Raw genomic sequence first — 18,627 nt, forward strand, 5'->3', positions numbered from 1 at the left:
TGCTTAGACTAATATTCCTAAAATTATAATATCTGTCATTTGATTTTTCTGTGAGTTCTTATGGGCTACATGATAACATTCAAATACAGAGCACAGCAATCATTTCTTCACTATGTGATCTTAACCTAGTTTATCAGAGGTGTCTTCAACTTCTATCTCTGATTTTAAAATATCCTTCTAGACTAATTTAACAATATATATGCAAGGGCCTAATTTTTTAAAAGACTTTTTGTGACATTACCATTTTAAGAAGCTTTTTCTAAGGAAAAAAATGTCTGCAAATATTCATTTGTAAGAATGTACAACGAGAAATCTACATGAAAAAAACTGAAATGCCAAAATGTTCAGAAAAAAGAATATTTGATAAATTAGAATTCCAGCAATTTAAATGGATGAGATCAGCAGTGAGCTGCAGGTAGCCCAGAAAAGGCCACACTCAGCCAAATCTGGTGACCTTTAGCTGAATAGAGATACACCTCAACTTACAATGGGGTCACGTCTGGCAAAGCCGAAAAGTTGAGGGGCATACCGATGTTTTGCTTTCATGCCATTGTAAAGTTGAAAAATCTTAAGTCTAACCACTGTAAATTGGGGACCATGTATACTTTAGTAGTTAGGTCTGGTGGGTAGAGAATTTATCAGTTGCTTTGCTTTGTAACTGTTAAGCAGTTCTAAACTCAGATTGGTTTGGTGTAAGAACTTTTGAGTTGGATTTGCTATTTTTGAAAACTGTATTGGATTATAATATAGTCAAGTATTCAAATGTTAAATGTTCAAGTTGGGCTGGCACAGTGGCTCACGCCTGTAATCCCAGAACTTTGGGAGGCTGAGGTGGGTGGATCACTTGAGGTCAGGAGTTTGAGACCAGTCTGGCCAATATACTGAAACCCCTTCTCTATTAAAAATACAAAAAATTAGCCAGACATGGCAGCACACACCTGTAATACCAGCTACTCAGGAGGCTAAGGCAGAAGAATCGCTGAAACCCTGCAGGCAGAGGTTACAATGAGCCAAGATCGCGCCACTGCACTCCAGCCTGGGCGACAGAGTGAGACCCCATCTCAAAAATAAGTAAATAAATAAAATTAAATTAAAATAAAGATCCCTGGCCAGGCACAATGGCTCACCCCTATAATCTCAGCACTTTGGGAGGCGGAGGTGTGTATATCACTTGAGGTCAGGAGTTCAAGACTAGCCTGGCCAACATGGTGAAACCCTGTCTCTACTAAAAATGCAAAAATTAGCCAGGCATGGCAGTGGACACCTGTAATCCAAGCTACTCTGGAGGCTGAGGTTGCACTGAGTTGAGATAGCACCACTGCACTCCAGCCTGGGTGACAAAAAACTAAATTAATATTAAAATAAAGACCTCAAATTAACAACCTAATCTTCTACCTGAAAACACACACATACATACACCCTAACCCAAAGTTAACAGAAAGAAGAAAATAATGAAAACTAGAGTGGAAATAAATGCAATAGAGACCAGGCTTCAGTGGCTAATGCCTATAATCCCAGCACCTTGGGAAGCCGAGGCAGTGGATCACTTGAGGTCAGAGTTTGACACCAGTCTGGCCAACATGGTGAAACCCCAAATCTATCAAAAATAGAAAAACTAGCCAGGGGTGATGGAACATGCCTGTAGTCCTAGCTGACACAGGAGAATCGCTTGAACCTGGGAGGCAGAGGTTGCAGTGAGCCAAGATGGAGCCACTGCACTCCAGCCTGGGCAAAAAGAGGGACACACCGTCTCAAAAAAAAAAAAAAAAAAGACAGAGAGAGAGAGAGAGAGAGAGAGAGAGAGAGAGAGAGAGAGAGAGAGAGAGAGGCGTTATCAACTAAACCAAAAGTCAGTTCTTTGAAAATACGAACAAAAACGGCTAATCTTTAGCTAGTCAACCAAGGGGGAAAAAAAGGAGAAAACTCAAATTACTACAACCAGGAATCAAAGAACAGACTACTACTAACTTGACACATAGAAAAGATTATAAGAGAATAGTATGAATGATTACATAATAATAAATTAGATAAACTTGATTAAATAAACAAATTCCTAGTAGGACACAAACTACCAAAAAGGGATTCAAGAAAAAAAATCTGAACAGGCCTATAATAAGAAATTGAATCAGTAATCAAAAATGTCTCACAGGGAAAGGCCCAGTAAATACCACATGGCTCCAAGATGAAGTCTACCCATCCAATGTTAAAAGAATCCTTCTCATTCCTCTTCACCCAAAAAAAGAAGAACACTTTCTCATTTAGAAGGCAGGCCATTATTACTCTGATATCAAAACCAACAGATACATGCAACAAAAAAAAATTACTTTCTCTTTCATTCTTTTTTTTCTTTCTCTCTTTCTTTTTTTTCTCTCAAAAAAAAAAATAAATAAATAACAAGCCAGGTGTGATGGCTCACACCCATAATCCCAAGTAATCTCAACACGTTAGGAGGCCAAAGTGGGAGGGGGGACTGCTTGAGCCCAAGAGTTCAAGACCAGCCTAAGCAGGACGGTAAAACCCCAACTCTACAAAAAAAAAATAAGAAAATTAGCCAGGCATGGTGGTGTGCACCTGCGGTCCCGCATACTTGGAGGATTGTTTGAGCCTGGAAGGTTGAGGCTGCAGTGAGCTGTGTTCACTCCACTGCACTCTAGCCTGGGTGACAGAGACCTTGTCTTAAAATGAAAATGACACTCTATCCCATAGGAATATAAATACAAAGCCCTAAAAACTACCAAACCAAATCTATTGACATATAATTAGGATTATACGCCATGACCAAGAGGGATTTTCCTAGAATGCAAGAGTGGTTCAACATAAAAACGTTAATAAATACCATATTCTAATTTACTGAAGATTGTCGCCAGGGAAACTGGCAAGATACATGGCATCTGGATTGGAAAGGAAGCAGTAAAATTCTCTCTCATGAGCTTGTGAGCTCAGTATCTTATGATCTTATATTCAGAAAAATCCTATGATATCTACAAAAACATCCTAAGAGCTAATGAGGTCAGCAAGATCCCAGGTTACAAAAAATTTACCCAGGCCGGGTGCAGTGCATTGGTTCACGCCTGTAATCCTAGCACTTTTGGGAGGCCGAGGAGGCAAGATGACCTGAGGTCAGGAGTTCGAGACCAGCCAGGCCAACATGGTGAAACCCCAACAGTATTAAAAATACAAAAATTAGCCAGGCAGAGTGGCACATGCCCGTAATCCCAGCTACTTGGGAGGCTAAGGCAAGAGAATCGCTTGAACCCAGGAGGCAGACGTTGCAGTGAGCCAAGATCATGCCAGTGCATTCTAGCCTGGGCAACAGAGTGAGATTTTGCCTCAAAAAAAAAAGAAACCGCCAGGTACAGTGGCTCACGCCTGTAATCCCAGCACTTTGGGAGGCCAAGGCGGGCGGACCACCTGAGGTCAGGAGTTCAAGACCAGCCTGACCAATTTGGAGAAACCCCTCTCTCCTAAAAATGCAAAATTAGCCAGGTGTGGTGGCGAGTGCCTGTAATCCCAGCTACTTGGGAGGCTGAGGCAGGAGAATCGCTTGAACCTGAGAGGTGGAGGTTGCAGTGAGCAGCGATAGCACCATTGTACTCCAGCCTGGGCAACAAGAGCAAAACTCTGTCTCTAAATAAATAAATAAACAAACAAACAAATAAATAAAAATAAAAATAAAAAAATTTAAATGCATATTTCTATACACTAGCAATGAACAATATAAAAATGTAATAAAGACAACAATTCCATTTATAATAGTATCCAAAAGAATAAAATACTTAGAGGAATAATTTAATAAAGTAAGTGAAAGACTTGTAAACTGGGCAGGCATGGCAGTGTGTGCCTGTAATCCCAGCTACCCGGTAGGCCAAGGAGAAGAATCACTGGAACCCGGGCGGCAGAGACTACAGTGAGCTGAGATTGCACCACTACATTACAGCCTGGGCTACAGAGCAAAACTCCATCTCAAATAAAACAAAATCATCAGGATGAAAAACTGTGGTGCTGCAAAACATACTACCAAGAGAGTGCAAAGCCACCCCACGGAATGGGAGACAGTATTTACAAATAATGTATCTGACAGGAGTCCCAACGTCCAGACTATATACACAATTCTTAGAAATCAACAACAAAAATGCAACCCAATTCTTAAAAGGGCAAAGTATCTGAACAGGTATTTCTCCAAAGAAAATATGCAAATGACCAACAAGAACATGAGAAGATGCTCAACATTAGCCACTGGGAAATGCAAATCAAAGCCACAAAGAGACACCACTTCACATACACATGGATGGCCATAATCAAAAAGACAATAACAAGTGTTAATGAGGATGGGGAGAAATTAGAGCACCCACACACTGCTGGTAGAAGTGTAAAAACAACAGCTGCTATTAAAACTGTCTTGGAGTTCTTCATAGAGCTACCATTGACTCAGCAATTCGACTCCTGGGTATATACCCCAGAGAACTAAAAACATATGTGCACACAAAGTCTTGTACATGAATGTGCAGAGTAGTATTATTCATTAGAGTCAAAAAGTAGAAACAATCCAAATGTTCATTAACTGATGAATGAATTGTTTTTATGTGAATTTTCTTTTTAAGAGACAGAGTCTCACTGTACTGCCCAGGCTAGACTCGAACTCCTGGCCTGTAAGTACCCTCCTGACTCGGCCTCCCAAGTAGCTGAGACTACAGGTGCACAACACCATTTTCAGGTAATTATTTACTTGGCAATGAAAGAAAGCAGTACTGGTACATGTTACAACATAGATGAGCCTGAAAAATATTATTCTATAAAGTGAAAGAAGCCAAATGCAAAAGACCAAATATTATCTGATTCCATTTATACACAATATCTAGAAAAAGCAAATCCACAGAAGCAAAAGGAGACAGTGGTTGCCAAGGAGAGAAATAAGTAGTCTGCAGATGGATGTTGGGTTTCTGTTGGAGATTTTGAGCATATTCTGGAATTAAGACAGTAGTGATATTTGCACAACTCTGTAAATATACTAAAAATGCTGAATTGAATAAAAGAGTGAAGTTTTTGATATGTGAATTATATCTCAGTAAGTACAGTAGTTCCCCATCATCCATAGTTTTGCTTTCTCTAAATTGTTACTTGCATTCAACCACCATTGAAAAATAGGTGAGTACAAAACAAGAATGTATTTTGACAGAGAGATCAAATTGACATAACTTTCGTTACAGTATGTTGTTATAATCATTCTATTGCTGTTTTTCACCTCTTACTGCCTAATTTATAAATTAAACTTAATCACAGGTATCTATGTATAGGAAAAAACTTCATATCATAGGGTTTGGTACTCTCTGCGGTTTCAGAATCCATTTGCATTTTAGCCTGGGCAACAAGAGCAACACCCTGTCTCAAAAAAAAAAAAAAAAAGAAAAAAGGAAAAGAAAAGATAAGACTAAAAACCCTTTTATTAAAAAAAGGCATAGGAATCTTGGGTTCTAGTCCCCACTCAGCCACTATCTAAAAGTGTGCCCTCCGTTCCGTCAGTCTAGTGGTTCTCAGAAGTATGATCCCCAGACCTGTAGCTTCAGTATCCAGTGAGAACTTTTTGGAAATGCAAATTCTGGGGCCGGGCGTGGTGGCTCACGCCTGTAATCCCAGCACTCTGGGAGGCTGAGGCGGGTGGATCATAAGGTCAACAGATCGAGACCATCCTGGTCAACATGGTGAAACCCCGTCTCTACTAAAAGTACAAAAAATTAGCTGGGCATGGTGGCGCGTGCCCGTAATCCCAGCTACTCGGGAGGCTGAGGCAGGAGAATTGCCTGAACCCAGGAGGCAGAGATGCGGTGAGCCGAGATCGCGCCATTGCACTCCAGCCTGGGTAACAAGAGCGAAACTCTGCCTCAAAAAAAAAAAGAAAGAAAGAAAGAAAGAAATGCAATTCTGGCCAAATACAGTGGCTCATGCCCATAATCCCAGCACTTTGGGAGGCCCAGGCGGGGGGATGGCTTGAAACCAGGAGTTAGACTAACCTGGGCAACATACTGAGCCCCTATCTCTACAAAAACTAAGAAACAGCCAGACACAGTGGTGCACAGCTATACTTGCGGCCACCTGGGAGACTGAGGTGGGAAGATCACTTGAGCCCAGGAGGTCAAGGCTGCAGTGAGCTGTGTTCATGCCACTGCACTCCAGCCTGGGCAACTGAGTGACAGACCCTGTCTCAAAAGAAAGAAAGAAATGTAAATTCCTGGGCCTTATTCCAAACCCACTCAATCAGAAGCTGGCAGTGGTACCCAAGAATCAAGCCTTTCAGGTGATTTTGATGCATGCTATAGTATGAAAATCAATGCCTTTCTAGTTCTCAGTTTTCCCATCCATAACCTATAGCTGGTTGTACTGGATAATTCAAAGGTCTATACAGGTTATAGAAATCTGACTCCAGGCCAGGCATGGTGACTCATGCCTGTAATCCCAGCACTTTGAGAGGTTGAGGTGAGTGGATCACAAGGTCAGGAGTTCAAGACCAGCCTAGTCAAGATGGTGAAACTCCAGCTCTACTAAAAATACAAAAAATTAGCCAGGCGTGGTGGCAGGTACCTGAAATCCCAGCTACTTGGGAGGCTGAGGCAGAGAATTGCTTGAACCTGGGAGGCAGAGGTTACAGTGAGCTGAGACCATGCCACTGCACTCCAGCCTAGATGACAGAGCAAGACTCTGTCTCAAAACAAACAGACAAACAAAAACCTGCAGAGTAACTAAAGCATTACTTCCATTTATTCATTATCCTATAGTAATATGGGTGTAGAACTAAAAACTCCAAGAGATTCTGTCCAGGTTTGTACAAGAAACGCCACTCATCCTTATCCTCATTCATGTATTATTCTTAAGGACTCTCCTATCAGTCCCAATCAGTCTTACCAACTAACTAGACAAGAAAAAAAATGACCTAAGACAGATCAGATTCTTGACTGAACACCAGAACTCGGGCTGATATAAGAGCTACGATCATTCACTTTTGGATGATAAGAGTGTGTCGACAGAGAATTATGCAAATCTACAGAAAGAAGCAAGTGAGAGACCACAAGGCCAGAGAAAGGTAGTGAGAATTATGGTGTAGTTGAACAGTGTTCCCCTCAAATTCACAGCCACCTGAAACCTCAGAATGTGACTTTATTTAGAAACAGGCTCTTGGCAGATTTCCTTAGTTAAGGGTTGAGATGAGATCACACTGGATTAGGGTGAGCCCTAAATCCAATAACTGGTGTCCTCCTAAGAGGAGGAGAGGACACATACACAGCAAAGAAGGTCACATGAAGACAGAGGCAGAAGTTGGAAGTATGCTGCCTGAGGCCAAGGAAAGCAGGGAGCTATGAGAAACTGGAACAGGCAAGGATGGATCTTCCATTAGAGAGAATGCAGGTGGCCCTGCTGACAGCTTCATTTTGGACTTTTGGCCTGTTTAACTGTGAGAATGAATTTCTGTTGTTTAAGTCATCTAGTTTGTGGTTATTTGTAATGGCAGCCTCAGGAAACTAATACATGTGGTGACTGATGCTCCTCATATGTCTCGCCCTTTAATTCCTTATTTATTCATTTATTTGTCCAAATACTTAGTGCTATTACATGTCCTATACTATTCTAGCACTGGGAATACAGTATCAATTTAACAGAAAACAAAAAATCCCTGTGCTCAGGTAAATTTTATGGTATGTGAATTTTATCTTAATGAAAGTTTCTTAAAGAAACCTTTACCTTCATGCACTTTATATGCTAGTGGGCTGTCCTTCTATCCTTCCACAAATTCTAATTTCTGTTTAAGCTAGCTGACGAGTTTTCCATTCCTTGTAATTAAATGATCTCCAGATCACATTCTATAATTCTATTATTAATAGCTGTTGATTAGAAGAAGACTTGTAAACTTATTATGGTCACAAAACATATCCATGTTGCCAATTCATCTTCAATCCTCACCTTGATTGACCTCTCAGTAAAATCTGATACAGTCAACCACTTCTTTAACTTTCAAACATTCATCTCTACACTTTCATAATCTCCTTGGCCTAGGAAATCTCACAGGGACTGGTAATACAGACAAGTAACTCCTGAAATACATCGGGGCTAAGGGGTAGCAGGGAGGGGAGCACATGAAGATAACCAAGCTTTCCACCTGGCCTTTCCTCCTCCCAGTTTCCCCTTAATTGGAACTGAACTTTCAGGTGTCATGTTCAGCAGATGGGGAGAGGTCCCCACAAATGAAGCATAACTGTGAACTGGGGCAACTGGAAGGGGGCGCTCAAGAGCTGCACTGTTAGCCAGAACCCCCAGAACAGGAGACAGGTTCCTCACGGAATTACCAATATGGAAAGGGAGAAGGCTATAATAAACCCTGTGGTGCTGGGCGGCAATTGGAGGAATCATTATAAACAAGATTTTGAATACTTATAAATACTAAAACTGGTTATGTGTGTACATATGTATGTAAGGGCACATACTCCTAGCTCTATCTACCGCCAAGAGTCTAGATCTGGGAGCACACACAGCACCCAGCTCTCACTGCTAAAAGGAGCCAGTGTTCTTAGAAAAATGGCTGCATCCAGAACTAGAGCAAGAAAAATATAGATGATCCCAGGAAAAAATCTTATACCATAAAATGAGGAAGTGATCAAGTAAGGATGAGGATATATCCAAAAGAAACTGAGCAGCAGCTTGAAATGGTTACTGTGGCCAACTAAAGGACCATTTGAGTATCAAAATAAATAACTGGCTTAACAATTAATTGTTATCCTCTGAAAACAACAGGAATCCAAGAGTCTGTACTGATGTAAAATTTTAAAACAAATGAGTATGTACATATGTAATAAATAAGAGAGAAAGGAAAGGCTCTACTCCACAGTAGACTGCTAAAGAATAAATCCAGAATAAAGGAAAATTTTTTTTTTTCTTGGAGACTGAATCTCACTGGCATCCAGGCTGGAGTGCAGTGGTGCCATCTCAGCTCACTGCAACCTCCACCTCCCTAGTAGATGGGACAACAGGTGTGCACCATCCTGCCCAGCTAATTCTTGTATTCTTAGTAGAGTCGAGGTTTCGTCATGTTGGCCAGGCTGGTCTTAAACTACTGACCTCAGATGATCCAGATGCCTTGGACTCCCAAAGTGCTGGGATTACAGGCATGAGCCACTGCACCCGGCCAGAATAAAGGAAATTTTTAAAAGATATTTTAACTTTAAATATTTAAATATCATAAGATATCTGGCAACTACCAAAATAATAGATTCTGGCAATAATCATTAATGGGTGCTAAATCCATGGGTGAACAAATGGTAGGGATCAGGAATGTTATAATATCAAGGTATCTCCCTACAAAATATTTTTAAATAATTATATATTCAATATTTTAAATATTTCATGTGTTATACTTTAATGGAGAAACCTGGCAGACACCATCTTAACCAGGTGATAAAACACAACATCAGTAACAACAAAATCATCACGACGTCTACCTAATATGATGCTCTGTGATGGACACAGCAACACCCCTGTCGTGTTCCTGTCAAAAAGGAGTAACTCACATACATCAGATAAACCCAAATCACCCCAGACTTAGGGACATTCTACAAAGTAACCGGCCTACACTTTTTTTTTTTGTAGAGACAGGGTCTGGCTGTTGCTCAGGCTCAAATGATTCTTGTGCTCAGCTTCCCAAAGCACTGGTATTACCACACCCGGCCTGTCTTCTTGAAAAGTGTCAAAGTCATGAAAGACAAGGACTGCTTCAGAATAAAGAAAACTAAGGAGAAATGGTAACTAAAGGCACTACATAATCCTGGACTGATAAAGAACAGCATTGGCTCAAGTGAATAAAATGTGAATGGAGTTGGTGGATTAGATTGTAGTCTCCGATCAATGTTAACTTCTTAATGATGGTTATAGGGGAGTGTCCTCATACTTAAAAATGTACACCAAAGAATTAAGATGTAATAAGGCAACACATCTGCAACTTATTTGTTAATAGTTCAGAAACATTAACAATTGGGTAATCTGGTAAAAGGAACTATAAATGCTATTTCTGTAACTTTTATGTAAATATTAAGTTATTTTAAAATGAAAAGTTAAAAAGTTTAAGACATACATAACAGAACACAACCCATTAAATAAATCTGAGTCCGGGCTGGGCACAGTGGTTTATATCTGTAATCACAGCACTTTTGGAGGCCAAGGTGGACACATCACTTTGAGGTCAGGAGTTTGAGACCAGCCTGGCCAACATGGCGAAACCCCATCTCTACTAAAAATACAAAAAATTAGCTGGGCATGGTGGCATGCACCTGCAGTCCCAGCTACTTGGGAGGCTGAGGCAGGAGAATTGCTTGAACCAAGGAGGCGGAGGTTGCGGTGAGCCGAGATTGCACCGCTGCACTCCAGCATGCCTGGGCTACAGACTCTGTCTCGAAAAATAAGCAAATAAATAAATAAATAGAAAAGAAATCTGAGTCCATACTAACTAAATGGAGTGTAGCAGATTAATAAACAAAATGACAAAAAAAAGTAATGACAGAACTAAAAAATATTGTAGAAATGATTGACTCAAGCAAGAATTATCAATGGATGGTAAAAACACTGGATGAAAGCTTGATGAACAATTTGCATAGTCAAAAGTATCTCCCCATAACTTGCTTTTTAATTACAAAAGGAAAGTAACTGCAGTAGAGACCTGGAACATACCACCTTAATCAAGTCATCCAAGTTACATCAATAAAGGGACTCGGCATCATTAGTCTACTGATGTGTGCAGTGAATAGGACATATTGTTTACAGAGTATTTATATCAGAATTGCATGAACTGAATCTAGTCATGAGGAAATATCAAACAAACCTAAATTAAAGGACTCACCTGTTCTCTGCAGAAGTGTCAGCATCATGAAAAACAAAGAAAATCTAGGGAATTGCTCCAGATTAAAAGAGACAAAAAAGACTAAAGAGATGTGATAACTAATGCAATGTGTAACTAGGGTGGAGATAGCTACATAGAATATTAATGGAACAATCTAGCAAAGATTGAATATGAGTATATTAGATAATACTAAATGTTAAATGTAATGGGATAACTGTTCCTTGACTACATAATGTTTAAATACTCTAGTCCTTCTCACCCGAAGTTCTGTTTTCCATGGTTTCAGCTGCCCACAGTCAACTGTGGTTCAAAAATATTAAATGGAAAATTCCAGAAATAAACAGTAGGGGATGCTCTAAAACCCGTAGTGGATGCCTGAATCCATGGATATCACCAAACCCTATATATACTATGTTTTTTTCTATACATAATACCTGTGATAAAGTTTAATGTATAAATTAGGCATAGGAAGAGATAAACAATAATAAAACTACAACAATATGCTGACATCACTTCTCTTGCCCTTTGGGGCCATCATTAAGCACTGTAAGAATTATTTGGATAAAAGCACTACAGGCTGGGTGAAGTGGCTCATGCCTGTAATTCCAGCACTTTGGGAGGCCTAGGCAGGCAGATCACTTGAGGTCAGGAGTTCCAGACTGGCCTGGCTAACATGGTGAAACCCCCGTGTCTACTAAAAGAACAAATATTAGCTGGGTGTGGTAGTCTCAGCTACTTGGGAGGCTGAGGCAGGAGAGTTACTTGAACCCAAAAGGCAGAGGTTGCAGTGAGCCATGATCGTGGCACTGCATTCCAGCCTGGGTGACAGGGCGAGACTCTGTCTCAAAAAAAAAAAGCCAAACAATACTGCAACAGTTGATCTGGTAACCCAGATGGCTACCCACTGACTAACGGATGGTGAATGCATACGGTATGATACACTGGGTAAAGGAAAGATTCGTGAACTGGGTGGAATGGAATGAGATTTCATCACAACATTCAGAAGAAGTTGCAGAAATAGAGGAAAACTGAAGATAAAGGCATTTTGATAAAATATCCCCAAAACAACTAAATCTTCTCTAAAATGAGCCATTGAGGTCAGGCATGGTGGCTCACTCCCATGATCCCAGCACTTTGAAAGGCCAAGGTATGTGGTTCACTTGAGGTCAGGAATTGGACACCAGCCTGGCCAACATGGTGAAACCCTGTTTCCACTAAAAGTACAAACGAATTAGCTGAATGTGGTGGAACACACCTGTAATCCCAGCTATTCAGGAGGCCGAGGCATAAGAATTGCTTGAACCCGGGTGTGGAGGTTGAAGTGAGCCAAGATCACAACACTACACTCCAGCCTGGGTGACAGAGCAAGACTCTGTCTCAATGAAAAATAAAATAAATACTGGCCAGGCGTGGTGACTCCTGCCTGTAATCCCAGCACTTTGGGAGTCTGAGGTGGGTGGATCATGAGGGCAGGAGTTCAAGACCAGCCTGGCCAAGATAGTGAAACCCCATCTCTACTAAAAATACAAAAAATTAGCTGGGTGTGGTAGTGGGTGCCTGTAAACCCAGCTACTCCAGAGGCTGAGACAGAGAATTGTGTGAACCTGGGAGGTGGAGATTATAGTGAGCCAACATCGCGCCACTGCACTCCAGCCTGGGTGACAAAGTGAGACTCCATCTCAAAAATAAATAAATAAAAATAAATAAATTAAATTAAAAAGTAATTAATAAAATATAAGAATGGTATACAATTTTAAACTTATAAATGATTTCTGGAATTTTTTATTTCGAACCACACTTGACCACGGGTAACTGAAACCATGGGAAACAAACCTTTGGGTAAAGGGAGACTATAGTAACTTAAATATCAAATTGCCACTTATCAGACTGACAGGTTCAAAGTTTCATCATGCACTCATAGAGCCAATCTAGAGTCAGCTTTTCCTTAGCACTATTCCACCAAATATTTTCAGAACTGGAGACCTTTGTTTTTATTTTTTTAAATCCCAAGAGGTTAAATAGGAGGATAATTTTTTAATATAAACTTAACTTTTGGTCAAGATGTCATGGATGTTCTTGGTATTTTTTATCCTAATAACCTTCACCATTTTCACTTAACTTCAGTCTGTGGAATCTGCCTAGACAAGTTTTTTTGGCTTGTACTAGTCATTCAGGCACCGAAGCTCTCATTACTGGTAAAGTTACAGGGTAGCAATCTACTCTGACTTGCAACGTCAATTAAGGTTTGGCGACAAAACAGACATTCTACTACTTTGGCCATAAAATAGAAATTCTATTTGAGTTTCATTTGGTAAAATAAGTTCATTTTCACAGGACTACTAGATTGCCAGAAAGAGTCCTGCAACCTTTTCTGTAACTCCACATAAGGTCAGTATTCCATACCTCTACTTAGACAAAAAATAGGAAATCACTTTTAAGAACTAATCTAGGCCAGGTATGGCCTGCAATCCCAGCACTTTGGGAGGTTGAGGCAGGCGGATCACTTGAGGTCAAGAGTTCGAGACCAGCCTGACCAACATGGTAAAACTCTGTCTCTACTAAAAATATAAAAATTAGCTGGGCATGGTGGCAAGCACCTGTAGTCCCAGCTACTTGGGAGGCCCAGGAACCTGGAAGGCGGAGGTTGCAGTGAGCCAAGATCACACCACTGCATTCCAGCCAGGGTGACAGGGCAGACCCTGTCTTTAAAAAAGAGAAAAAAAATGGCTCGGCATGGTGGCTCACACCTGTAATCCCAGCACTCTGGGAGTCAGAGGCAGGTGGATCACCTGAGGTCGGGAGTTCGAGACCAACGTACCCAACACAGAGAAACCCTCTCTCTACTAAAAATACAAAGTTAGCAGGGCATGGTGGTGCATGCCTGTTATCCCAGCTACTCGGGAGGCTGAGGCGGGAGAATGGCTTGAACCTGGGAGGCAGAGGTTGCAATGAGCCAAGATTGTGCCACCTGGGCAACAAGAGCAAGACTCTATTTAAAAAAAAAAAAAAAAAAAAAGCCCTAGTCCAGTGGCATTTAATTTTTGTTTTTTGTTTTCTGGAGACATAGTCTCACTCTGTGACTCTGTGGCCCAGGCTGGAGTGCAGTGATGTGATCTTGGCTCACAGGTGGCTTCCCAGGTTCAAGTGCTTCTCCTGTCTCAGCCTCCCTAGTAGTTGGAATTCCAAGTATGCACCACCACACCTGGCTAATTTTTGTATTTTTAGTGGAGACTGGATTTCACCATGTTGGCCAGGCTGGTGTTGAACTCCTTACCTCAAGTGAACCACCCACCTTGGCCTCCAAAAGTGCTGGGATTAAAGGAGTGAGCAGCACCAGACCCAGTGGTTCATTTTTTTTTTTTTGAAATGGAATTTCACTCTTGTTGTACAGGCCGGAGTGCAATGGCTTGATCCTGGCTCACTGCAACCTCCGCCTCCTGGGTTCCAGTGATTCTCCTGCCTCAGCCTTCCAAGTAGCTAGGATTACAGGCGTGTACCACCACTCCTGGCTAATTTTGTATTTTTTTTTTTTTTAAGCTGGAGTTTCGCTCTTGTTACCCAGGCTGGAGTGCAATGGCGCGATCTCGGCTCACCACAACCTCCGCCTCCTGGGTTCAGGCAATTCTCCTACCTCAGCCTCCCGAGCAGCTGGGATTACAGGCACGCGCGACCATGCCCAGCTAATTTTTTGTGTTTTTTAGTAGAGACGGGGTTTCACCATGTTGACCAGGGTGGTCTCGATCTCTTGACCTCATGATCCACCCGCCTCAGCCTCCCAAAGTGCTGGGATTACAGGCTTGAGCCACCATGCCCGGCCTAATTTTGTATTTTTAGTAGAGACACGGTTTCTCCATGTTGGTCTCGAATGGCTAGTCTTGAACTCCTGACCTCAGGTGATCTGCCCACCTCAGCCTACCAAAGTGCTGGGATTATTGGTATGAGCCACCAGGCCCTGCCCACGGCTCATTTTAAAGAAGATTTAGTTGTTTTGGGGCTACTTTATCAAACTTTATTTATCTTCAGTTTTCTCCTATTTCTGCATTTTTTAAACAACATTCATATTTTGCTTAAGTTTCACAGATTATCACGGATTTAAATTAAATATAAAAACAAAAACGCCTCAATATAGAAAAAGCTTGAGTGAAAGATAAATAATGTATTTAAAGTCAGTATAACAAACAGGCCAGGCTCTGGTGGCTCTCCTGCCTCTAATCTCTGTGCTTTGGGAGGCTGAGGCTGGAGGATCACTTGAGCCCGGGAGTTCAAAGCTGTAGTGAGTTATGATCCCACAACTGCAATCCAGCCTAGGTGACAGAGTAAGCCCATCTCTAAAAATAACAAAAGATGTAAACAAACAAAATACAAAATAAAATAAAAATAAGCACAGTTAGTACGACAAAATGTGTTTCATAAGCTTCAAATAAATCTTTGAATTGCTTCCCCTGCCTTTCAATTCATTTTGTTTTTCTTTCTTTCTTTTTTTTTTTTTTTTTTGAGACGGAGTCGTCTTCGTCTTGCTCTGTTGCCCGGGCTGGAATGCAGTGGCTCGATTTCGGCTCACTTCAACCTCTGCCTCCCAGGTTCAAGCGATTCTCCAGCTTCAGCCTCCCAAGTAGCTGGGATTATAGGCGCACGCCACTACGCGCAGCTAAGTTTTATATTTTTTGTAGAGATGGCATTTCACATGTTGGCCAGGATGGTCTTGATCTCCTGACCTTATGATCCGCCTGCCTCGGCCTCCCAACGTGCGGGGATTACAGGCCTGAACCACCGAAGATTTAATCCCCCTATTCAGAATGCTGTATGCCTTATGCTGCCACTAGTTCTCTTATCGAAATCAACTACTTCTCTTCAGTCTGCTCTGAAATTTTAACTGCCCTGGAAAGCTCTCAATTGCACATCGTCCCTACTAACACTCCACTGATCTCTGTTATCCAACACCCAAGGCAACTAATGAGGAATTTCTAATTTTATTATGTTCCAGAAACCAGAGTTAAAAATCAAGAAATTTAAGATGATAATGGGAAAATTCTGGGGGTTTTCAAAAATTAAAATCACCGCACTGTAAGAGATACTAACTAGCAATCTTTTAAAATACAATTTTAGAGTACTTAAACATTAAACCTTTGAACGCGTAAAGTTGCATGATCCAGTTTCATTAGGTACTATTAATAATAATGGTACCTACCCAGTATCTCCCAATCCATGAAGGAAAATCACCTATAAGAGAAGAGGAAAAATTAATAGGCAATGCTTAAATAAACCCACACAGAATTGTTACACACTAGTTTGTTTAAGGTGGAAAACGGAATGAAACCTATGAGGGAATTTACACACCACTATCTTCAGCACCTCTTTTAAATAGCAAAAATTCCAATCAACTTCTCTCCCTTTATTTCCTGAGATAATGAATGGAGGAGGGGGTTAGCACTCAGAGGTCCCAGTTAGACATTCTGCACATTCTAAGAAAAACAGTTTATCTCTTTCAAGTCAAATCCGGAACATCTCACATACCCTGTAGAATTTTTCCATCACAAAAGCAAGCTTCTGCGGACAAAAGTAAGTTTGAGTTCTCACACACGAGTTTCCTAAAAAACAGTACCTCTGACCATACAGGACACTAAATCTTCAAACTTCTTTCATTGAGGACAAGAGTGCGAGGTGACAATAAAGCGATTTCCCGGAGGACTTAGGTTTCCCTCACCCACACACCAGGCAGAAACACGCAGCAGAAGCGGACGCCCTGCCCAGGGCCGGGCCGGGCCGCGGGGGTCCCGGGGCCGCACTACCTCCGCAATGCAGGGCCGGGTGGCCGGGGGCTGGCCCTCGCGCTGGCTGCGACCCCCGGCTGCCCTCGCCCCACCCCGGGCCCCGCCGCGCCGACCACCCGCACCCCACCCGGGCCGGGAGGAGCGTCCTCGCCCGCAGGCCGCCACCCGCCCGCAACGCCCACCCCGCGCGAGGGGCAGCCGCTGGTGGCGGGCCCAGTGGGCCCATCGAGCCCACGCCTACGCCACTCACCGCGGCGGTGGCCTTCCGGGCAGCGGGGACAACGGCGGGCAGCTGGGCTGACATGTTATTGCCGCACATACACTGGCTCAGCTCACACAGCAAGCGGAAGGAACAGCGAGCTCACTGCCCCGGCCCAAGGGCGTGCGAGCGGCGAGTCGCGGCCGGCCCCACCGGGCGCGCGCTCAGGAGAGGCGCGCTTCCTTCCGCCTGCTCCGCGCGCGCCCCCGCGTCCACCATCTGTCCTGCCCTGCCAGTCACCTACCTCCCCTCCCTCCGCTCGTCACAGAGTCCGGGCGGCTCCCTCCCTCTGATTGGCTGCGACGGCAGCGCGGACCCGGCTGAGCTTTCTCCAAGCCAAGCGGCCCGCGCATGCTCCGTGCTGGCTGGGGAAATGCGCTCTCAGGTGCTGGGTCAGGGCTGGTCTTTTGGATCCTGGCTTAGGCTTTCGCTTTTCTGGCGTGGTAGTGAAAAGAACGAGCCCCAGAGCCGATTCACCCAACCCCAGCGGCTTTTTGGTTTCCTGCTGCCAGCGTCTATTATTTGTAAAACTCTGGATGGACTGGGAGAGGCTGGTGGAGCTTTTGCAGTATTTTTGTTTGGGGCTACACCAGTATGTAGATTTGGGGTCAGCTTCTCTTTGTTAAACTTCAGTTGGAAAGGAAAACGTTTGTCACCAGAAATCCACTACTTCCTTAAATTGATCGACAATACTTATTGACGGACGGATATTGACACAGAACAGATTTAAGCGCGGAACTGGACTGCCCTTTTGTGCACAGGTGCCTTTACGGCCTAAAGTGTAGTTTACTCACAAATGTATTGCATATCTAATACGTGGTAAGATCTGGGAGAGGGTAGGAGACAGAAACACTTAAAGCCAAAATGCCCCGACCTTCAGAAGTTTACAATTCAGTGAAGAAACTCAAAGGACATACTGAATACAATCCTTAGAGTACGATTGGGAAGGAAAAACACCACCTGAAAAAAACACCACCAACCCGGTCGGGCGCGGTGGCTCACGACTGTAATGCTTTCCGAGGCCAAGGAGGGCAGATCACGAGGTCAGGAGATCGAGATCAGCCTGACCAACATGGTGAAACCCCCGTCTCTACTAAAAATACAAAAATTAGTTGAATGTGGTGGCGTGCGCCTGTAATCCCAGCTACTCAGGAGGCTGAGGCAGGGGAATCGCTTGAACCAGGGAGGTGGGTTCAGCCTGGAAGACAGTGAGAGTGAGATTGTCTCAAAAACAACCAATGTCGGAGGTGTCAGGAGCGTGTGAACCAGAGCAACTCCATCTTTTTTTTTTTTTTTTTTTTTTTTTTTTAATGAAATGGAGTCTTATTCTGTCGCCAGGCTGGAGTCCAGTAACCTCCGCCTCCGGGGTTCAAGCAATTCCCCCGCCTCAGCCTCCTGAGTAGCCGAGACTACAGGTGCACGCCACCATGCCTGGATATATATATATTTTTTTACATTGAGTTTTTCTTCTATTTTAGTAGAGATGGGTTTTCACCATGTTGACCAGGTTGGTCTCCATCTCCTGACCTCGTGATCCTCCCGCCTCGGCCTCCAAAAGTGCTGGAATTACAGGCGTGAGAGATCATGACCGGCCAACTCCATCTTTATCTTAAATAGGAGCTAAGTAATGAGGCTGAAACCTACTGGGCTGCATTCCCAAAGGTTAAGGCATTCTAAGTCACAGGATGAGATAGAAAGCCTAAAATACAGGTCATAAAGATCTT

General features: G+C 42.8%; 1 protein-coding gene across 2 annotated transcripts in view; it reads right to left on the reverse strand.

The window, feature by feature from the left end:
- Positions 1-17,057, reverse strand: part of LYPLA1 (lysophospholipase 1) — a 35,567-nt gene extending 18,510 nt beyond the window's left edge. For both annotated transcript variants that reach the window (XM_017965341.4, XM_002758904.7), the window contains exons 1-2: positions 16,895-17,057; positions 16,062-16,093 (exon numbers count right to left, since the gene is read on the reverse strand). In XM_017965341.4, the coding sequence (XP_017820830.2) occupies positions 16,062-16,093; positions 16,895-16,963 (101 nt within the window). In that variant the 5' untranslated portion in view covers positions 16,964-17,057. The remainder of the gene's footprint in view (positions 1-16,061; positions 16,094-16,894) is intronic.
- Positions 17,058-18,627: the final 1,570 nt, after the last annotated feature.

Source organism: Callithrix jacchus, chromosome 16, assembly GCF_049354715.1.
Source record: "Callithrix jacchus isolate 240 chromosome 16, calJac240_pri, whole genome shotgun sequence".
In the NCBI taxonomy this organism is placed as follows: Eukaryota; Metazoa; Chordata; class Mammalia; order Primates; family Cebidae; genus Callithrix; species Callithrix jacchus.